Here is a 17,415-nt window from a genome sequence, read left to right as displayed (position 1 = left end):
AAAGTGCGACGTAGGATAGCTTACGTAGTAAGTACATACACATATATACTAGTACAGTCAAATTACTCCGAGTACACTAGTATAGTCACCAGTTTTTGTTTCCACCCAACAAGCTCATCTAACTACCGGTAGGTAGTTACCGTAACTAACTTATCGTTCGTACGAATCGAGCACACATTGTTGTACTCATGACACTGTATCCTAGGCTTCTCGAAGTATATACTGCACCATTGGATCGCTTGTGTTGAATATGTAGTTCTAGTGGGGCGATGCTACCCGTTGGTATGCCGCGTGGCCCCGTGGGGATTCCTTGATCGACGCGTCAACACGAATCGACACAGTTCCATTGGGTGGTTGGCACATCGCGACCACATCGGCGACCAAAATACGCCCGCGGCTGCAATGGCATTCCATGTAGAGCAGCGTGTTGAGCTCATGACGAGTGAGCGACGCGCCCCATGACACCGCCAAGGCGTGAATGGTGTGCATGTCGACATACCCGTCCGAATTGTCAGCCATGAAGCGGCAAGATCGTCAACCTGCATATTGGTTTGGTGGATATCTTGATGCAGCTGATGCTTGAGCTTAGCGACATATACAAAGTGGTCAATCGTTTTGGCCAAGACGCGGCCGTCGATCTTCCACACGCCCAACACAATCGCAAAGTTGGAAATCAAGTTTAGGGCCACCACGACCATGTTGAGCCCGATGGGCACACAGCACGCTGCCACGTACACCCCGTTGTTCGTAGAATCGATCGACGGTATCACAGACGTGCACAAGATGGCGCAAAAGAGGCCGTTGACCAGTAAAAACAACGTCGTCAAGAACTGCGCTCGGGGAAGCGAAAACCCCGGCAAGTAAAACATGTCTCCTGGGACCCGAGCCTCCAGCGCGTTCGGATGGGCAGGCGGTTTGTGACAGAGCATCGCGTAGAGTCGATAGAGCAGCTCGGCGCCAAAGATCTGGCGGTGCTTGGAGGGCTCTCGGCTGCGCACGATGTCTCTTACCACCCGCATCTGGCGAATCTGTGCGTCGACAAACAGTTGCAAATGCTGTGGTTCGTTGACTTCGTCGTCGCGGCTCTGCAGGGGGGTGATGTCGCCGAGGCTGTTTTGGTGGATGGCGAGGAATTGACCAGCCCGCCGCAAGAGAAACAACCGGGCACGGTGCAGGGCCAGCATGAGCAGCAACATGCAGCAGAGGAGGGACCCCGCGAGGATGCCCATGACAAGCACGCGGGTGTCTTGCCTCGTGGCCACCGCGGACGAGCTGCTGCCGTCCACCACGCGGTACGGCGCATGGGACGTTTGCATCTCCCCCGTGCAGGTAAAAAATACAAGGAACAACCCGACGAGAATGATCCAGTGCGAGATGCGCAGGTCCACCAGCTGCACGACTTGGTCTTCCTGGATCTCCAATATGTACTTTGGGAACGAAAACAGCGGTGGAAGCTCGTACACTTTGACAAACAATGCCTCGAGCAACTTGAGCTGCATACCACGACGGGCTTTTGGAAGAAGCAGCCACGACAACGGCCGCGAGACTCACCAGCTCCGACATGGAGTACAAGTCCACCAAATCGGTCAGGTCGTTCGTGTATGTCAGGACCACGAAGATGACGAGTGCTTGCAGCACGAGGAAGATCACGACGAGGAATACCAGGATGTCCGCCGCATCGATCGCGTGGTAATGGAGGGAGCTGAGCCCCCCCACGTACAACACAAACTTGACCAGCAAGTAAATGAGGCCCACGACCATGAGTTCTACAGGGGTATATGTCAATAAATGGTGCGAACGACGTACGGTATGTGTGTTACCGCCGATGGTTTTGACGAGCATCTCCTTGTACTTCTTGTTGCGTTTCGCTAGGTGCAAAAAGTGCTCGACGATTCGCTCCATGATGGCCACGAAGACCACCACCACGATGATGCACCCCGCCACGAGTTGGATGGACACCACTTCGTCTCCACCAGAGGCCTCCGCTTCGCCTGCCATGCTAATCACTCGAATCCGTTGGTTACGCGTATGTGCAATGATCTCAAATGCTGCCAGCCACCCACCACGTTGACTCAGTTTTCTGAACGCAATACTGCTGACACGTGAGCAGGCCAGCAAATCTCCAGCATTAGTATGACGTGAATTCGCTAATATCCAGAGATCCTCGTCTTTATGCCACGAGTTCACCCACAGCTCATCCTACGATAAACGACCCGCGTTCGTACAAATCCTCTTAAGTTTTGTACTACTTAAGTAGTAACGTACTGTACTATAACGAGCTAACCGTAACAAGCCTCCAGCCGCGACAGCATTTCTACTACTAAGTAGTACTACGTAGTACTACATCTTATTTGTAGTCGTAGTACTGTATAACTTGTTTCTACCGTTTCGACATATGTGCTTTATATTAGATGACATGCAAAATATACTAATTTACTATAAACGAATGCGAGATGGAAATCACCGCTGTACACGCACGACCCTGAAAAATATTTTTCCAATCTAGAAAGGTCATTCATTCCAAAGATGGAAATATTAAAAGTCGCGTGTTCGTTTTACAGTTCTCAAATACTTCTATTTATCCGTGAAATTGCTCTACGCTAGCAAAACTAACACCACGTCCCCATACAACACGACGTCTCCACCTAAATACAAGTTGTTTGTCCGTTTTATCTTATTCCCCAACCTACTACGGCCTTCCCTTTTTCATTCGATCTCGCAATGTTGTGCGAAAGTCGTCCATACGGTCACTAAAAAACTGCAGCTGGTCAAAGTACCGCTGCTGGCCTTGGCGCGCCTTGAGCGCCCGTTCGCGCGGCGTCATGGCCAGGATCTTGTCCATCGCAGCGCAAATGTCTGCCGGCGTCACGTCGAACTCGGTGTCGTCGTTCCCCATCAGCACCTTGCCCCATGTCGGCCGAGCCACGGCGTTCTCAATCAGCACGCCGCTGGCGTCGTCCACGAACTCGTTCATGGGAGCGGCATCTGTTGTCACTAGCAGCGCCCCGGCGGCGCGAGCTTGGTTGATGTAGTGGCCAAATCTAACGTCCATCCATTGTTGGCAAAACAGATATTGTCGATATATTCGAAATTGGAGTGGATGGGGGGGCTCAATCGAATGAGCAGAATCACCAAACCGGCAGACAATCGATATATCGACCAATCAAAACACAGAGCACTAATCAAGTGGCCAATCAAATCTACTCTTCGACGAATTCAACATGGAATTAGTGTGTGTGATACTAGACGATCTTTACAAAAGTCATAAGAAAGGATCGATCACTAGATTTGGCGAATCAGCACAAAAGTAGTCCAAATTTTGGGTAAAAGGTCAATATTGTTGTCTTGATTCAAAACACAACACAATTGAGCCCATCATGGACAGCCTCGACATGGAATTGGTGATGTGGTCAAATTTTGACATACAACATTCACAGTACGAACAAATCGATCGATGGAATATAAGCACATAAATCCAAAGACAGTTTGAGTGAGAAATGAACCAGCACGTTATTCAAATTGATCCGTAGATATAGACCCAACCATATGTTTGGCTGCAAAAAAGAAGTCCATATATTGCGAATAATCGACGCTAGTATGGCCAATATCCAAATTTTGAGTGGATTTGATTGGCTCTTACAGAGAGGACAAGTATAGTCTGCCAATCCGAACTTCCAGCGTGATTCAATATTGATTAGACAAACCACGCGAATTTCGGAAGTTTATAGCGAATAAATCACAATATATAAGAGAGATACACATACCCTTCCATGATGCTGGGACACAAGATCACGGACGCCTCGGCCATAAGTTTGCCAAACTTGGCCGGTTCAATGAACTCGCCGTTGTGGTACTGGAGGTTCCCTGGCTTTTTGTCTCGAAAGTGGTTCCAGTATGTGTCGTTGGATGGCCCGTCGTTCGAGTACACGTGCAGCAGCGGCATGTCTGGGCGGTCGTGCCAGCAGTCGAGGATCTTGGGCGTGTTCTTCTGGGTGCTGCGGCCGTTCGCGTGGAACACTGTGAGTTTGTCCCAGTCTTTCGCGGCAATGGCGCCAAAGTTGGGGTCCATCTTGGCTTTCAAAGCCGCCGTGGCGGTGGGGTCGCTCGTTGTGTGCTGGGCGTACACGACGTGGGTATGGCGAGGGTTGTGGCCACGTTTCTTGTACCTACTCGCGACATTGGTTACTAGTAGTAGTACTAGTCCTACTTACCACTCGGTGATACGGCGATACCCGTCCTCGGTCTTGGCAATCACATAGTCGGCGCGCTGGTAATGGATCGGCTTGAGTTCGTACATTTCCACGTTCGGCATCAACACGATCTTCTTTTGCGGCGGAAACGTGCTCATTTGATCGAGGCCGTCCCAGTAATGGTTCATGAACATCACGGCAGAGTTCGGGCACAGGTCAAAGTACGTCGACACCTTGCCTGTGCCAAGCAAGTCACATGATATCGTTGTCCATGGAAGGACACGTACCGTTGTGATCGTGGAACTCCATGCCAAACACCCACATGGGCAGCGCGCGCGTGTGCAAAAACTTGACGTACGCCATCGCGTCTTCGCAGTACCCGTGCGACCGGATGCCCACGGGCAAGAACACGTCGACCTCGGGGCATTGGCTCAGTTCCGCCAGCAGCACGTCCGGATCCATGTCCTGCTTGAGGATGCGCACTTGGTGCTTCGGTTTCCACGCGATGACCGTGTCCCCCTTAGTTAAACACAACGCATTGAACTGGTTCAGATGGAGGAGGTCCGGCTCCCAGTGCGCGTTGCTCACGCGGAAACTCTGGGTGGGCGCTCCACCTTGCGTCGATGCGAAGGCCACATATGCCTGAAAGGTCACAAGGATGCCGACGCATCCGAAGAGGATGTAGCGCAGGCTGAACCACGACTGGTGTTGCTGTCGCCGGCCCTTGGCACTGCTGGGGGAGGGTGGCGACATGAAAAGTGGTGGGTGGGGACTTGGTCAATTATACCGTCACACGACGCTAATAAACGGGACGCCCCCGCGAACTTGAAGTGCAGTCGAAAACCATATGGAGAATCTTGGCGTACTTAAACGAACCCATGAAGGAGCGATCATTACAAATACCAAGTACACAGTACTTTGTCGTAGAACTGACCTCGTCCAGGTACAGTATAGCGGTACGGTCTACATCCTATACATATACCTACCGCTTTTCCCGACAAGAGGAATCGATAGGACATTCAGGGAAGTCTATGATTGGGGCTAACTCACTGTTGATTTCATATGTTTTGGTTGACCGATCAATTTCAGAACAGCCAATCAGCCCGATTATGTACGAATCGTACTTGTATGGAAAATTCCTGTCCTTCAAGTTCCAGGACTCGAAGGAATTACCCGAATAAACTGTTCGAAATAATGCAATAAGTAGATTATTTTGAACGAAACTTGACAATGTTATTGCGACCCGGTGCATCTTACTTGGTGCATGAAGGTGACGTCCGTCGGCAGGTGTGCAGCCAAGGGCTTCTGTACCCAACTGCTTGCGGGGGAAGATACAAATTCATAGCTTGACTCCATGAGCCAACCCATCTAACCATACGCTCAGTGTCTCAGTACTAACGTTGTCGCACAACGCAATGCTCCATTACAGGTTAGACTCTACGAGTCTTACTTAACGTAGCCCAGCGGTACTTTCTCCCCATGAATACTACTACGTACTTCCAAGTACTGTATATTATCATGTTTACCATAGGAGTACGACGCTTTCGGTAATTAGTTAAAGATGAATCGTGCTATTCATGTTTTAACTGTAAAACATACAGTTTTAACTGTAAAACATACAGTTTTAACTGTAAAACATACAGTTTTAACTATAAAACATACAGTTTTAACTATAAAACATACAGTTTTAACTGTAAAACACCGAAGCATACATATTATTAATATTAACTGTAACATACAAGTATGAATTTTATATCATGAGCATGGTACGAATTCTTTATTATTATGTTAGCTCCTTGATGAGTGAGCAGAATAATCAAACCAAGACAGCCAGTTAGCTATTTCCACTACCGGTTCAACCGTGCAGCGGCATGCTGCTCCAACAATTCCTTGGCGCGTTCCATGAGCATGATATGTTCGTGTTTGGAATCATCCCCTGCACCACTCATCTCTGTGTCCAACTTGGCTTCCACTTCGGCCTACCCCATTCATTCATGACACACTCACAGTCAATATATATATATATATATACATCATCAATCAATACTATACATACTCATCAGAGTTTTATATTCTAAACTGGAGCGACGACGACGTCGAAGACACACTTGGAGAATATTTGAATCGACCCAACCAAATATAAAGTACACAAGAATTGGCAAAAGAATATTGAGCCAATCAGATTGCAGGAAACAACCATTATCAACGTCAAATTCGTGTGTGACTTCAATTCGTGTGAGCCCAATCATCACAGGAGGACCCGTTTTTCCATACAAAATATTAGTACAAAGAATATATATCGATCGATTTGGGTATTCAAAAGTTGTCCAAAGTGTGGGTAAAAGGACAAGATAAAGAATATCCAATGACCACTTTCATCAGCCTACATTACCGGGATAGCTTTGGTCGCCATAGCTTCCAAATCAGACAGCTTGGAGCGCAGCTGCTGCAGTTTCCTCGTCGTGTCCGATGCCTGTTTTGCATATTTTGGTGGGGGGGTGGGGGTCATACCTTGGACAACCACTGGGGGGTCCTCCCCCCCTTGTCCTAGTAGCGACTCCCCCGCCGTGGACGTCGCGCCGCTCGAGGCTGCCACGTCACCACCACCGCCTTCGTCGTCGTCGGAAGTACCCAATAACTCGTCCAAATCCCGTTCTAATTCCGACAACGGCCGTTGTTGGAGGCTGTCGTCGCTCAAGTCGGAAAACTCGGCGCGCAAGTCATGCTCCAACTGACTCAACCGCGGCGGCGTGATGTGGCGGGGGGACGTCGACAGAGCATCGCCCCCTCCTCCTTCTTCTTCGCTGCTAATGTCATCCAATGCTCGCTGCAGCAACTCGTGGTCGCTCCACTTGAGCGACGACGCGCGGCTACTTCCGAGGTTAGATGGACGCCGCCGCCGCCGACTTGGAGGTGATGACAGCTTGTTGGTATCAAGTGGGTTGGCCACGTTGTCTGATCTTTGAACAACTACTGGTTCCAATGGTTTTGGCGTTACTAAAGTGGTTGCAGACATAGATGGCGACATGTCTGCCGTAGGTTGCGAGGGCGATGCCGGTGGTGGTGGCATGGGTCGTTGTTGATTCGGCAAACGGATGGTGGCGGGGGTTCCATCTTGTTGCTCGTCTTCCTTGGACTCGTCGGACGCGGTTCCATCGCTGTCTTCTTGTGGAGGCCGTCGCTGCCGCCGCATCGCCCGATCTTGTGCGAGCAGTTGCATCTGCCGCTGCTTTTGCATGCGCTGTTCGTTCAACTTGGTGCGCCATTCGTGTCGTAACTTGGCCTCTTCACGGCGCACTTGCTTTGCTGCCTTCTTCTCCTGCCGATCCACTTCGGCTGCTATCGCCTGCTTGTCTTCAGCTTTCCACCCGTCAAACACCTACCCACAAACGTAAAGCACACATATCCAGCACAACATTTGCCTTTTTTTGCCTTTTTTGCCTTTTTTTGCATTTTTGAAATATATAGAATAATTCACGACCCATATCCAAGCGCAGAGATTGATTCATAGCTTGAATTCGAGCCAAATCTTTGAAAGAAAAGGTATTTGATTCCCCACATGCACGGTTTTGCATATTTTAAGCAACAAATAGAGGAGTAGTAGTACTAGTAGTAGTAGTAGGTAGTAAGTAGGTAGTACATCCATCAATACTACTCGATTACAAACTGCTGCTTGATCCAAGTCTCTTTTAGCTCAATCCATCCATGAAAACCTCTCCAAGTTTGCGACTCTTGGCATGCTTTGGTGTAAACATATATCTTGAAAGTCGATATAGTCGATATTGGAGTAGGGTGGTTGGTGCTCAATCGAATGACCAGATTAACCAAATATCGGCAGACAATCGATACATTGACCAATCCAAACCCAGATCACGAATCAAGTAGCCAATCAAATGATCCACTTTTCGACCAATAATGCAACATCGAATTCGTGTGTGACTTCAATATCATTTTGAATATTTAAATTTTAAAATTAAAATCTATAATTAATATATTTTCTTTTCGAACTGACACAACATAATAATCCAAACGGAATATATATTTTAAAATAATATTAGTCAAATCTAAGACACACGATAAATAAGTTGAGGGGAACTATAACAAAAATATAGTGTGACACATTGGACGATCGTTACATCCAAAAGTCACAGTTTACCAAGAATCAATCGATAGAGTTGGCGAAATATCAGCACACACAAAGGTCAACAACTTTTGAATTAAACGACAATACAAGATCAATATATATATATACCATTTGATCGCAGAGTTCTTGCTCTCTCAACTGCGCAAAGAACTCGAGCCGCATCGTCTGCAGCCGCTCTTCCCTCTCTCGATCCTTGGTGAGGTCGGCTACGCGGCGCTGGGCATCCATCTCCAAGCGGGTCAGCTCTTCTTCGTCCATTTGGTGCTGGCTTTGCCACTTTTCCTTGTCCGAGCGCACGTTGAGTTCGTCCAGCCATCGATCGTGTTCAGCTTGGAGCACTTTTGACGTTTCCCGCAGCGCTTCCTTGGCGTTTTGCTCCATCAAAGCAATCTACAAACCATCTCAATCTCTCTCCACACTAACTGCCGAGTTTCAATCTTATGATATATTAAACGTGCATAGAACAGAATGATACTACGCAGTACACTAAAAATGCCATTATTTCTCAATACATCCATGGTATTACTGGTTCAATATATAGGAATCTGTTATGTTTTTTCAAACCAATAAAAAAAAAATATAAAATAGATTGTACATATATACATGGTTCCCATTGCATAACATTGCAACAGCAAATACGGTAGGTACACAGGCTGGTTTTGGTGTACTTGTTGGAGGCGGCGGTCCCTTGTCTGCGCGTGCAAGATGGTCATCTCCATGAGCCGCGCCTTCTCTGCCTGCATGGCCTCCACCCGCCGCCGCTGCTCCGACTCCAACAGAAGCGCCTTGTCCTGCATCCACTGGGTGTGCGCGGCCTCGAGCTCCCGTGTCCGCGCCTCAATCTCACTCAGCAGCCGACGCTTCGACTCCAACGCGGCTTCGTCCGTGGCAATGCGATTCCGTTCCTATACATGAATCATCGTCAGCACACATCGAAAAATCACATGACGATTCATTCAGAATGTAAAATAAAATAAATAAAACAAAAATATGCCAGGGCAATAGAGCATCCAGTGCTCGTTTGATTTTGATCAGAATACCAAATTAAAAAGAATGAAACCAAAAAATTGAAATTCATCCTGTAGTTAGAAACAAAATTAGCATGTCAAACTTTTTCAACGATGTTGAAGGTCTTCAAACATAATATATGGCAATTTATCGTGGATTCGGTACAAATGTCCACACCCTCTGTCGAATCGAATCGACGCTAGTATTGGCTAATCCAATTTCGAGTGGATATATATATATATATTTGATTGGCTCTTAAGGACACGTATATTCAATCAATCCGAAAAACTCCAGCGTGATTTAATATTGATGAGATAAACTCATGCGAATTTTAAACGTTCATAGCGAATTCAAACAATATATCATATTAATCATTCTTCCAAAGGATCATTAAAAAAACATCTTGAAGTGACATAGAATTCAGAAATTAATCATATATTATAGGATTATAAAAAATCATCCCTCTATCACAGCCCTAGGGCATGGTGCACACTCGACAGGAAAATCAACACAAAAATATACACAGCCCATACAAATATACACTGCCATAGTGACCCCCATATAAACAACCGCATGAATTACAGATCGTACTTGAATTTGGTAGTCGACGACAAACGTGGGGTACCGCGTGAACGCAGGGTACTGGCCAGGGGGCAGCGGAAAGTACTTTTCGTCGTCTTGGGTCTGGTCGATGATGTCGGGTAGGGTGATTGCGTGCATGGTGGCTATCCAGCGCTTGACTTGCATCGGTTGCTGCTGGTGAAACGCAGCTTGAATGCCCGATGCTGTCGACTGTTGAAGCAAATTCGCGCGATTTTCAGTCAGATACGCCAGTACGGCGGCCCATAGTAACGACGGATGGTCCCAATATGCAATCAAGTTGTCCCATAAGCACAGCCAGTCGTCTCGCGCCAGCACTTCGCTGAATGCCGTCGACACCAACGACCACCCGTACTCCTAATGGATGGTCATTACTAATTAAACAAATACCAACTGGATCGTATTTTAATAGAATTAAAAAACAATTCGTCGCCAGTGTATTATTGTGGTATATTCGATACGAATTTCCAGACGAATCGAATCATGTCGCCGAATCGAATCACGAATCGACGCTAGTATTGGCTAATCTAATTTCGAGGGGATATAATTGATTGGCTCTTACAGAACGGACATGTATATTCAACCAATCAGAACACTCCAGCGTGATTAAATATATTGATTAGACGACAAACCACGCGAATAATTTTGCAAGTTTATAGCGAATTCATAATATTTGTATTTTTTTTCAAAACAATTTTTTTGGTAGCTCGAACTAAAAAAATAAATGATTATCCTCCTCCCATCCTTAAAATGTGTTTTGATAATACTACTACCTACAAGTATAAATATATCATACCAAAACGTACATGAAGCACGACATGGTTATATGGTTATATAATATATATACATTAATAATATCAAACAATGCAGCTGAAAACAAATAATGGCATTGTTTGCCATTATTTGTTTTGTCCAGTCCCATCCTAACACCACACCAAAGGACACTACTAATGTTGCCTATACATGTCCTCCAGAGACTATCACTAGTATTACTAGTATGTTCCATATACTAGTCACTAGTATGTTCTATTCTAGTCGTAGGGTTCATCTCAACGCGCGTCTGTCAGCTACCTGTTAGAAAGTTTTACCTCGGGGGTGATGCGATGGCTCGTGAAATGCGCATGCAGTTGCGCATCCCGTTTCTGCAGCGCCGCGTCGAGGCGGGCCAGTTGCGGTCTCGGGGGGTACGGGTACTGCAGCACAAAATCGCGGCCCCAGTGGAGCAGCACGCTGAGCACGACTTCGAACGCCACCACGTCGTTATTAACGCATACTTTAACAAAGGGAAACACGAGCGCCGGCACTATGGACGTGGCTTCGCCGTAGACGGGGCACCAGTGCGCCAATGCCGACAGCACGCGCTCGAGGCGGCGAAAGAGGCGGGTGTTCTGGATCGGATACAGGTCGCGGAGCCGCGCCGTGGTGGCGTGGGACCCCTTGGCCATGAGTTGTTCGAGGGCTGCCGTGTTGTTGGGTAGACGGAGCATGTACTTCCACGCTAAAAGCCGATACTTTTCAGGAAACCGACCGTACGACCGCAACAGGTGCTGGAGGCGACGCCGCTGTACCGCGTATTCATGGGGGTTTAGCTTTGGCATTGCACGGGGGGGAGGTAATAACGGAGCGGGGGTTTCCCCAGACGAAGGAGATTGCTCTTGTGATGTGGGTGGGTTGGACGAGGGGGGGGGTGATTGTGGTGGAGCACCAAATAGTGATTCCATCAACGGCGACGAGGTCGGGGACTTGTGTGAAGCTGCTGCCAACCCCGATCGATGGGCCAAGTACGCCAAATCCTCTGCATGTTCCTCTTGTCGAATGCGTTGCACTTGGTGCGCTGTGATTCGCGCCATGTCCAAGTCATATAGAACCAAGCACCCATCACTATAGATAGCCACACAAGCCATACGCTAGTTAGTGAACGAGTACGAATTTGTGATGTTTGCGACAATCATATACGAACAATAGAGTTGATCTCCCATATCTATACTACTGTATATGTAAGAATCATAGAATTAATCATAAATCAATTACTCGGTATTTGATGTATTCTGCGACAAATGTTGTCCCGATTCGGTGTCAATCACTAAATTTCGTGGCGAAATTTCATTGGCTTTTCAAAGAAGAAAAAACAAAATGTAGCCAATCAGCGACAAGAACATTGCAGAACGACTATATTGAACGGTCCAGAAATTCGTCCCAACTCGACAATCGAGTTTGGATTGGTCGATATATCGACCAATCAAAACCCAGGACAATCATCAAGTGGCCAATCAGATTCACTCTTCGACCGATTCAACACCGAATCAGTGTGTGACTTCAATGAGTATGCACTGGAGGATTTTGTATACAAAAGTCAGTACAAACAATCGATCGATTTGGCGAATCAGCACAAAAGTAGTCCAAATTTTGATCAAAGAATAATATCATTTCAATAACAGAATCCACCAACCGACGAACGTCCTTACCTCGAGCACGCGGCGAGGTACTTGCCATGCACGTCAATAGCAAAAGCAGTTAGGGCTTTGACTTTATGGGCAATTTGCAGGGATACTTTGGGCTGCTTGGATGTGACATTGAGGAAATTCAACTGGCCGTCGTCGCCCAGCACTCCCATGATGTGCGCCGTCTGCGGCACAAACGAGTGCTACATATGTAACATGGTTGGGATTATATATACTACGTAGTACAAAGAATACTCCAAGTATTGTGCTTTTCAGTAATCAAATTTGCCTATTTTGGGGGATTGATGAAGTCGCCAAGTAATCGAGCAAAGGAGTATGATTGGCTACAAAGAATGAAGGTTGAAATGAAATATGACTGGTTAAAAAGATTGATTGATGCATCGCAGTCACAAAGAACTCAGTTTTATATGAAATTTCGAAGGTCCGGTTCAACCAACCGCCACAACACACAATGTTAAGAACGAAAAAAATAGTCACAAGAATCTAGCCAATCACGTCGTAGAAGCGCTTCTGGTCAACCAATCAGCATGTACTTTGGTAAATCACACAAATGTCAAGGTGCAATACACTTAAGTACCAAATTGCATGGTAGCACACACATATCCTCATACGGACGAAGCCAAAGTTAAACCTCCTAAAGTTTATATATCGATAGCATGAATATTCCGACAAGATACTCAGTCCCCCCTAAAGGACTTTGATTGGTCAAAATGTGTTACTACTACAATATGATAAGTAGAAATAGGTCATAGAGACGATTCATTGGCCAAAAATAGAGCATAAATATTGATCATATTCATCGACATGTTAAGGGAGAGTCGTACGCACATGTATAATGCGATGAACAGTCGCCGGCAGTTCGATGATGCGGACGAGGGTCTGAGACTCGAACTCCCACACGTAAATAAACGGCGACTGGCCACTACATGTGAACACTTGTGTAAACCAACAAGATATTGGGTACAGCCCAGTCCAACCTGGCGACGATGACGTGGCAGTTGTCGGACACGCAAAAGCGCTTCAACCCGGGGGGATGTTCGTATGCTGGCAGCGTGAAGCGGTACTGCAGCGCCAGCGTGCTGAGCTCCCACATCAAGATCGAGTCGTCGCGGAAACACACGGCCACGAGCTCTCCATTTCCGACGAATTGCGCGGCTTCGACGCCTGGACCGGCGTTGAGCGTGCGGAAACGAGACCAGTTGGCAGAATCCCACATGATCACGGCGTCCGCGGACGCCGTGAGCGCCAGTTGACCTGGCTGCTGGAACGACACACACGTGGGGACCTGCCGGTGGCCGCGCAACGTGCTCACAAGAGCCTTCGTCGCCACGTTCACGCACCGGACAGTCATGTCTTCGCATGTGACAAGCAGCTCCGTGCGCTGCTGGGGCGAGAACGCGCATTCCAGCGCCGGCGTGCCAAGGTGGCACACGAGGGAGTACCGGTTGCGCAGTGGAAAGAACGCAAACACGCGCCCTTTCTCGTCCACAGCGGCAAAGATGTCGCCACCGACAGAGAACGCCACGCATCGAAACCGAGCGTTGCCTGTGGCATTCGATGAGGTTGACGACGGCGGATATGGCCCTGCATGTGCATTCTTGAATGCCCGCAGAGGAAGATTTCGAAAGCTTCCCAAAAGCCCCAGAGGTCCGACCTGTGGGCGATGCGACCACATGACCCCCTCGTCGTCCGCGCTTAGCTTCAGCCGCACTTCATACACCATCGCGATCCGTGCCGATCGTTCCTTGAGATAAGCAGCACCCCAGCGCCGGATAATCGTTTGAAATCATCCGGTTATCTTCCATAGGATTGATTTCAAGCGAATGACATTTGGCATTGTGGTGAAAGCCTTCCCTGACGTTGCTCTAGTATGTACTGTACAGCGAGACCTTGCAATGCTGCATGTACCTTGGAATGGCATATACTACTACGACATGCATGTATTCGTTACGAACTTGCCTAAATGAGCTTCAACCCCTTGAGCCCAATAACCAGCAACAGGCCTTCGACGGTAGAAATGGCAAACAACGACAACACAAACCCAAGGCCATGGCCGCCATAGCCAGACGTGTAGCCAACTTGGTGCGCAATGCGACCAACAGCAAACACGACCGTGGCCACAAACACGGGAAATGCAAACACGTTGCCGGCCAAGAAGAGTCCGGCCACGAGCGAGCCATAGTTTTCGACCAGGTGCTGCAACGATCGATTCGCGCGGTTGTACGCGCCGACTTCGCCGTCGTCGATAAACACAATCGCATTCTCCTTCGCATCCTTGCCAATCGCCTTGTAAATGAACGGGTTCGAGCGCAGGTTGCCAGAGTTGCCGCGCATGATCTGCGCCTTGTGGATCGTCGGGTAAAAGTTCACAAACGCCACCGTGCGACCCAACAGCACGATCGCCAAGCACGCCCAGTGCAGCTCGTTGCCCAGCAGCGCCTTGATGCGTTTTTCGTACGTCGCTTGGGGGCCGAGGGTATACACCGAATACGCAATCGCCGTGCCGATGGCAAGGGGCACGGTCAATACGACGAACAACCCGCCGTACGATTTCTTCTTCTCCGCATCCGTCAAGGCAGGGAGGCCTGAGTCGTGCGTGGCCGATTTCGCGCCGTTGTCCGAACCCATTTGTCTTCGAGGATGCTGATGTTGGAGTGAGCGGTAAATCTCAACTGCAATTGTTCGGATACGTATCCGGATACCACCGTTACAAAATCTATCAACTGTTTCACGAACCTTCCAGATTTCGGTAACTCATGATGTTAACAATGATATTGTGTGTTCTCCTCAAAAAATTTCTTAAATCGCCCAAATGTCCGCGAAATGTACCCCAATGGCAAAAAGTGGGATTTCTCTCACAAATCGCCCTATTATGACGCAGTTTCCTGAGCTGAGTCAATGGACGATCCAATCTTGCAGTATAAACACTTGAGCGCGTAGGCTTCGTAAGCGAGTTTCTTCGTATCCCCAGCACACATACACACCTATGTACACACAGACATCTCATGTACACCAACTGGACGCCCGCGCTACCGCAACGTGCGACTACACCTCGTCGTACTGCCCACGCAGTTGCGGAAAAATGAGTTGGATTATCATTTTCTGCCCAAATCTTCGAAATTCTAACCAATGAAATCATCGCGGCTATTGATTATAGCAATGGCTCACAAAATAGTACTAAGGTATTTTGAGTAATACTACGTATAATAATTTTTAGTACTACGTAGTACTTACTATTATGTAATAACGTTAACGTTAGTAATAATCATGCTAACCAAACGATAGTAAGCTTACTGTACTATTAATAATACTAAGTAGGAGCTGGAAAAGTCAAGATTTCGCACTTGCTAAAACTATTATAGTAACGTTACTACTAGTATTAATAGGACTAGCTAAACGATAAGGATGATACAAACTAACGTGAATACAGTATCTGGTGGCTAGTGCTTGTAGAATACTTTTCATAGTACAGACTTGAGATTACGGTACACAAATAAATGACAGAGGCACTAAAACCCCCACAGAATCTTCAGTGCCATCAGCGCCACCATGCCCTCCAACGTGGCAGCCGCTAGCGTCGCCAACAAGTAGCCGAGCCCGTGGCTGTCGTAGTTCATCGCGAACGACACAACGTGCACAACCCACCCCCAGCAAAACGCAAGCGACACGGCAAACGCAGGGAACGCAAACACGGTCGATGCCAAGAACAGCGCGGCCAGCACAACGCCGCAGGTTTGTACCATATCTTGGAGGGCGCGGTTGGCTCGGTTGTACATGCCCACATCGCCCTCCGAGTCCATCACCACTACGTTCTTGGCGCAATTGGGTCCGATTTCAGTCAACAAAAACGAGTTTGCCCACAGTTGGCGGTCGTCCTTGGTCAGAAAACACCCCTTCACGGCTAGCGGGTAGCAATTCGCGAACGCCACCACGCGCCCCAGCACCACCACCGCCAAGCACGTCCACAACATATCCGCGTTCAGTGCGGCGGTCAGCATACGGAGATCGTAAGCGGACTTGTCGCCCTGCGTGTACACTACGTGCGCAACCACGACCCCTACGACGAGGGGGGCTACTGTCAGGATCAGCAGCGGGCCATACTTGGGCCCAGATTCGCTGGGGGGGACCTGGGGAAGGCCCGAGGGCGAGTACGTGATCTTATCGTCGTATGAGCTATCCATGGCAAGTGCAACAATGCCAACGAGGAGTTGATGACTGGGGCTTGTTGGGAACCAATGGGATATCATGTCGTTGGTACCCTTTTCGCACTAAAGTCAAAAACACTTGTTATCGTGAATATCGATATTATGAATGTTGCTACAAATTTCCTGATTGGTAACAAATCTCGCCTCGAAGTTTCATTAGATACTTTTAGCAAGTGCGAAATGTGAGTAGTTTACATACTTTGTACTTCGTTCGATTTTAGCGATGCCTGAAGGTGGAAGTTTAAAGAATTCAGATTTACTGTTAGCAAGAATGAAAAGTAAATCGCGACACACCAATGAGTACTAGTACCATCCAATATTCCTCTTTTCTGTTAACTGTAAATAAATGTTCTTGATCCCATGTGTTTTTTTACGTTAAATCAATTACAGTCTGGTCGGAATATAATAAGATAACGTGTCCGACCATTGATGGGCCAACTTTTCTTCATTTTTAATCTCAATTATTTCGGTTGTTTTTTGTTTTCCGAGTGGGAATGATACATTTTCGGATAGGTAATGATGAGTACTTTATGAATAACTCGAAGGATATCGACTTAAACAGTTTAGGAATGTACAGGATTTTTTTGAAGTCGAGCACTTTACACAGTCGACCATTGATGAGCCAACTTTTATACTTGAATTAAGTATGACGATTCCAGGTGTCAGTTTTTTTACATCCAGCGAGAAATAAAAATTAATAGAGGTTTACCAAGTCTGAACAGATATCACGTATTGGAGTCCCAGTTGGAAAATATCATTTCCAATGTTATTGGCACACGTGGAATAATAATTAATATACACCTCAT

The 17,415-nt window shown here is 47.5% G+C and overlaps 5 protein-coding genes across 7 annotated transcripts; 1 reads left to right on the top strand and 4 right to left on the bottom strand.

Moving 5' to 3' along the window:
- Nucleotides 1-272: 272 nt before the first annotated feature.
- H257_12284 (hypothetical protein) lies at nucleotides 273-1,998 on the bottom strand (the record flags this gene model as incomplete). The annotated part of the gene is made up of 3 exons (XM_009839439.1): nucleotides 273-1,493; nucleotides 1,552-1,766; nucleotides 1,821-1,998. The coding sequence occupies 3 exons, from the start codon at nucleotides 1,996-1,998 to the stop codon at nucleotides 273-275; spliced, it is 1,614 nt and encodes a 537-aa protein (XP_009837741.1).
- A 640-nt stretch (nucleotides 1,999-2,638) lies between these two features.
- H257_12283 (hypothetical protein) lies at nucleotides 2,639-5,011 on the bottom strand. The gene is made up of 4 exons (XM_009839438.1): nucleotides 4,478-5,011; nucleotides 4,212-4,428; nucleotides 3,765-4,166; nucleotides 2,639-3,041 (listed from the first exon to the last, which is right to left on the bottom strand). The coding sequence occupies exons 1-4, from the start codon at nucleotides 4,941-4,943 to the stop codon at nucleotides 2,690-2,692; spliced, it is 1,437 nt and encodes a 478-aa protein (XP_009837740.1). The 5' UTR covers nucleotides 4,944-5,011; the 3' UTR covers nucleotides 2,639-2,689.
- A 946-nt stretch (nucleotides 5,012-5,957) lies between these two features.
- On the bottom strand, nucleotides 5,958-14,182 carry H257_12282. Of its 2 annotated transcripts, XM_009839436.1 has the most exons (9): nucleotides 13,382-14,182; nucleotides 13,233-13,326; nucleotides 12,408-12,586; nucleotides 11,031-11,823; nucleotides 9,934-10,299; nucleotides 9,003-9,239; nucleotides 8,443-8,724; nucleotides 6,583-7,569; nucleotides 5,958-6,169 (listed from the first exon to the last, which is right to left on the bottom strand). In XM_009839436.1, exons 1-9 carry the CDS (start codon nucleotides 14,125-14,127, stop codon nucleotides 6,038-6,040), a joined length of 3,816 nt encoding a protein of 1,271 aa, XP_009837738.1. In that variant the 5' UTR covers nucleotides 14,128-14,182; the 3' UTR covers nucleotides 5,958-6,037. The 2 variants fall into 2 exon arrangements, with proteins under 2 accessions (XP_009837738.1, XP_009837739.1); XM_009839437.1 differs by having other exon boundaries at nucleotides 6,038-6,169; nucleotides 13,233-14,182.
- On the top strand, nucleotides 13,216-15,109 carry H257_12281. 2 transcript variants are annotated; one of them, XM_009839435.1, is made up of 2 exons: nucleotides 13,216-14,272; nucleotides 14,420-15,109. In XM_009839435.1, the coding sequence occupies exon 2, from the start codon at nucleotides 14,454-14,456 to the stop codon at nucleotides 14,991-14,993; it is 540 nt and encodes a 179-aa protein (XP_009837737.1). In that variant the 5' UTR covers nucleotides 13,216-14,272; nucleotides 14,420-14,453; the 3' UTR covers nucleotides 14,994-15,109. The 2 variants fall into 2 exon arrangements, with proteins under 2 accessions (XP_009837737.1, XP_009837736.1); XM_009839434.1 differs by having other exon boundaries at nucleotides 13,216-15,109.
- Nucleotides 15,110-15,913: 804 nt separating this feature from the next.
- Nucleotides 15,914-16,585, bottom strand: H257_12280 (hypothetical protein; the record flags this gene model as incomplete). Its single annotated transcript, XM_009839433.1, has 1 exon — nucleotides 15,914-16,585. One exon carries the CDS (start codon nucleotides 16,583-16,585, stop codon nucleotides 15,914-15,916), a length of 672 nt encoding a protein of 223 aa, XP_009837735.1.
- Between the last annotated feature and the right edge of the window lie 830 nt (nucleotides 16,586-17,415).

The sequence above is a fragment of the Aphanomyces astaci genome (genome assembly GCF_000520075.1).
Source record: "Aphanomyces astaci strain APO3 unplaced genomic scaffold supercont1.39, whole genome shotgun sequence".
NCBI lineage: Eukaryota > Oomycota > Saprolegniomycetes > Saprolegniales > Verrucalvaceae > Aphanomyces > Aphanomyces astaci.
Note: the sequence above shows the minus strand (reverse complement) of the source record. Positions and strands in the feature narration are given on the sequence as shown.

Coding starts and splice junctions, on each gene's coding strand:
- H257_12283 (XM_009839438.1), bottom strand. CDS start 4,943: ATGTCGCCACCCTCCCCCAGCAGTGCCAAGGGCCGGCGACAGCAACAC. Junction 4,429..4,477: donor GGAGTTCCACGATCACAACG/GTACGTGTCCTT, acceptor TGCTTGGCACAG/GCAAGGTGTCGACGTACTTT. Junction 4,167..4,211: donor TATCGCCGTATCACCGAGTG/GTAAGTAGGACT, acceptor TGTCGCGAGTAG/GTACAAGAAACGTGGCCACA.
- H257_12282 (XM_009839436.1), bottom strand. CDS start 14,127: ATGGTGTATGAAGTGCGGCTGAAGCTAAGCGCGGACGACGAGGGGGTC. Junction 8,725..9,002: donor GGGACCGCCGCCTCCAACAA/GTACACCAAAAC, acceptor GATGGTTTGTAG/ATTGCTTTGATGGAGCAAAA. Junction 6,170..6,582: donor TGGCGACCAAAGCTATCCCG/GTAATGTAGGCT, acceptor TGAATGGGGTAG/GCCGAAGTGGAAGCCAAGTT.
- H257_12281 (XM_009839434.1), top strand. CDS start 14,307: ATGTACCTTGGAATGGCATATACTACTACGACATGCATGTATTCGTTA.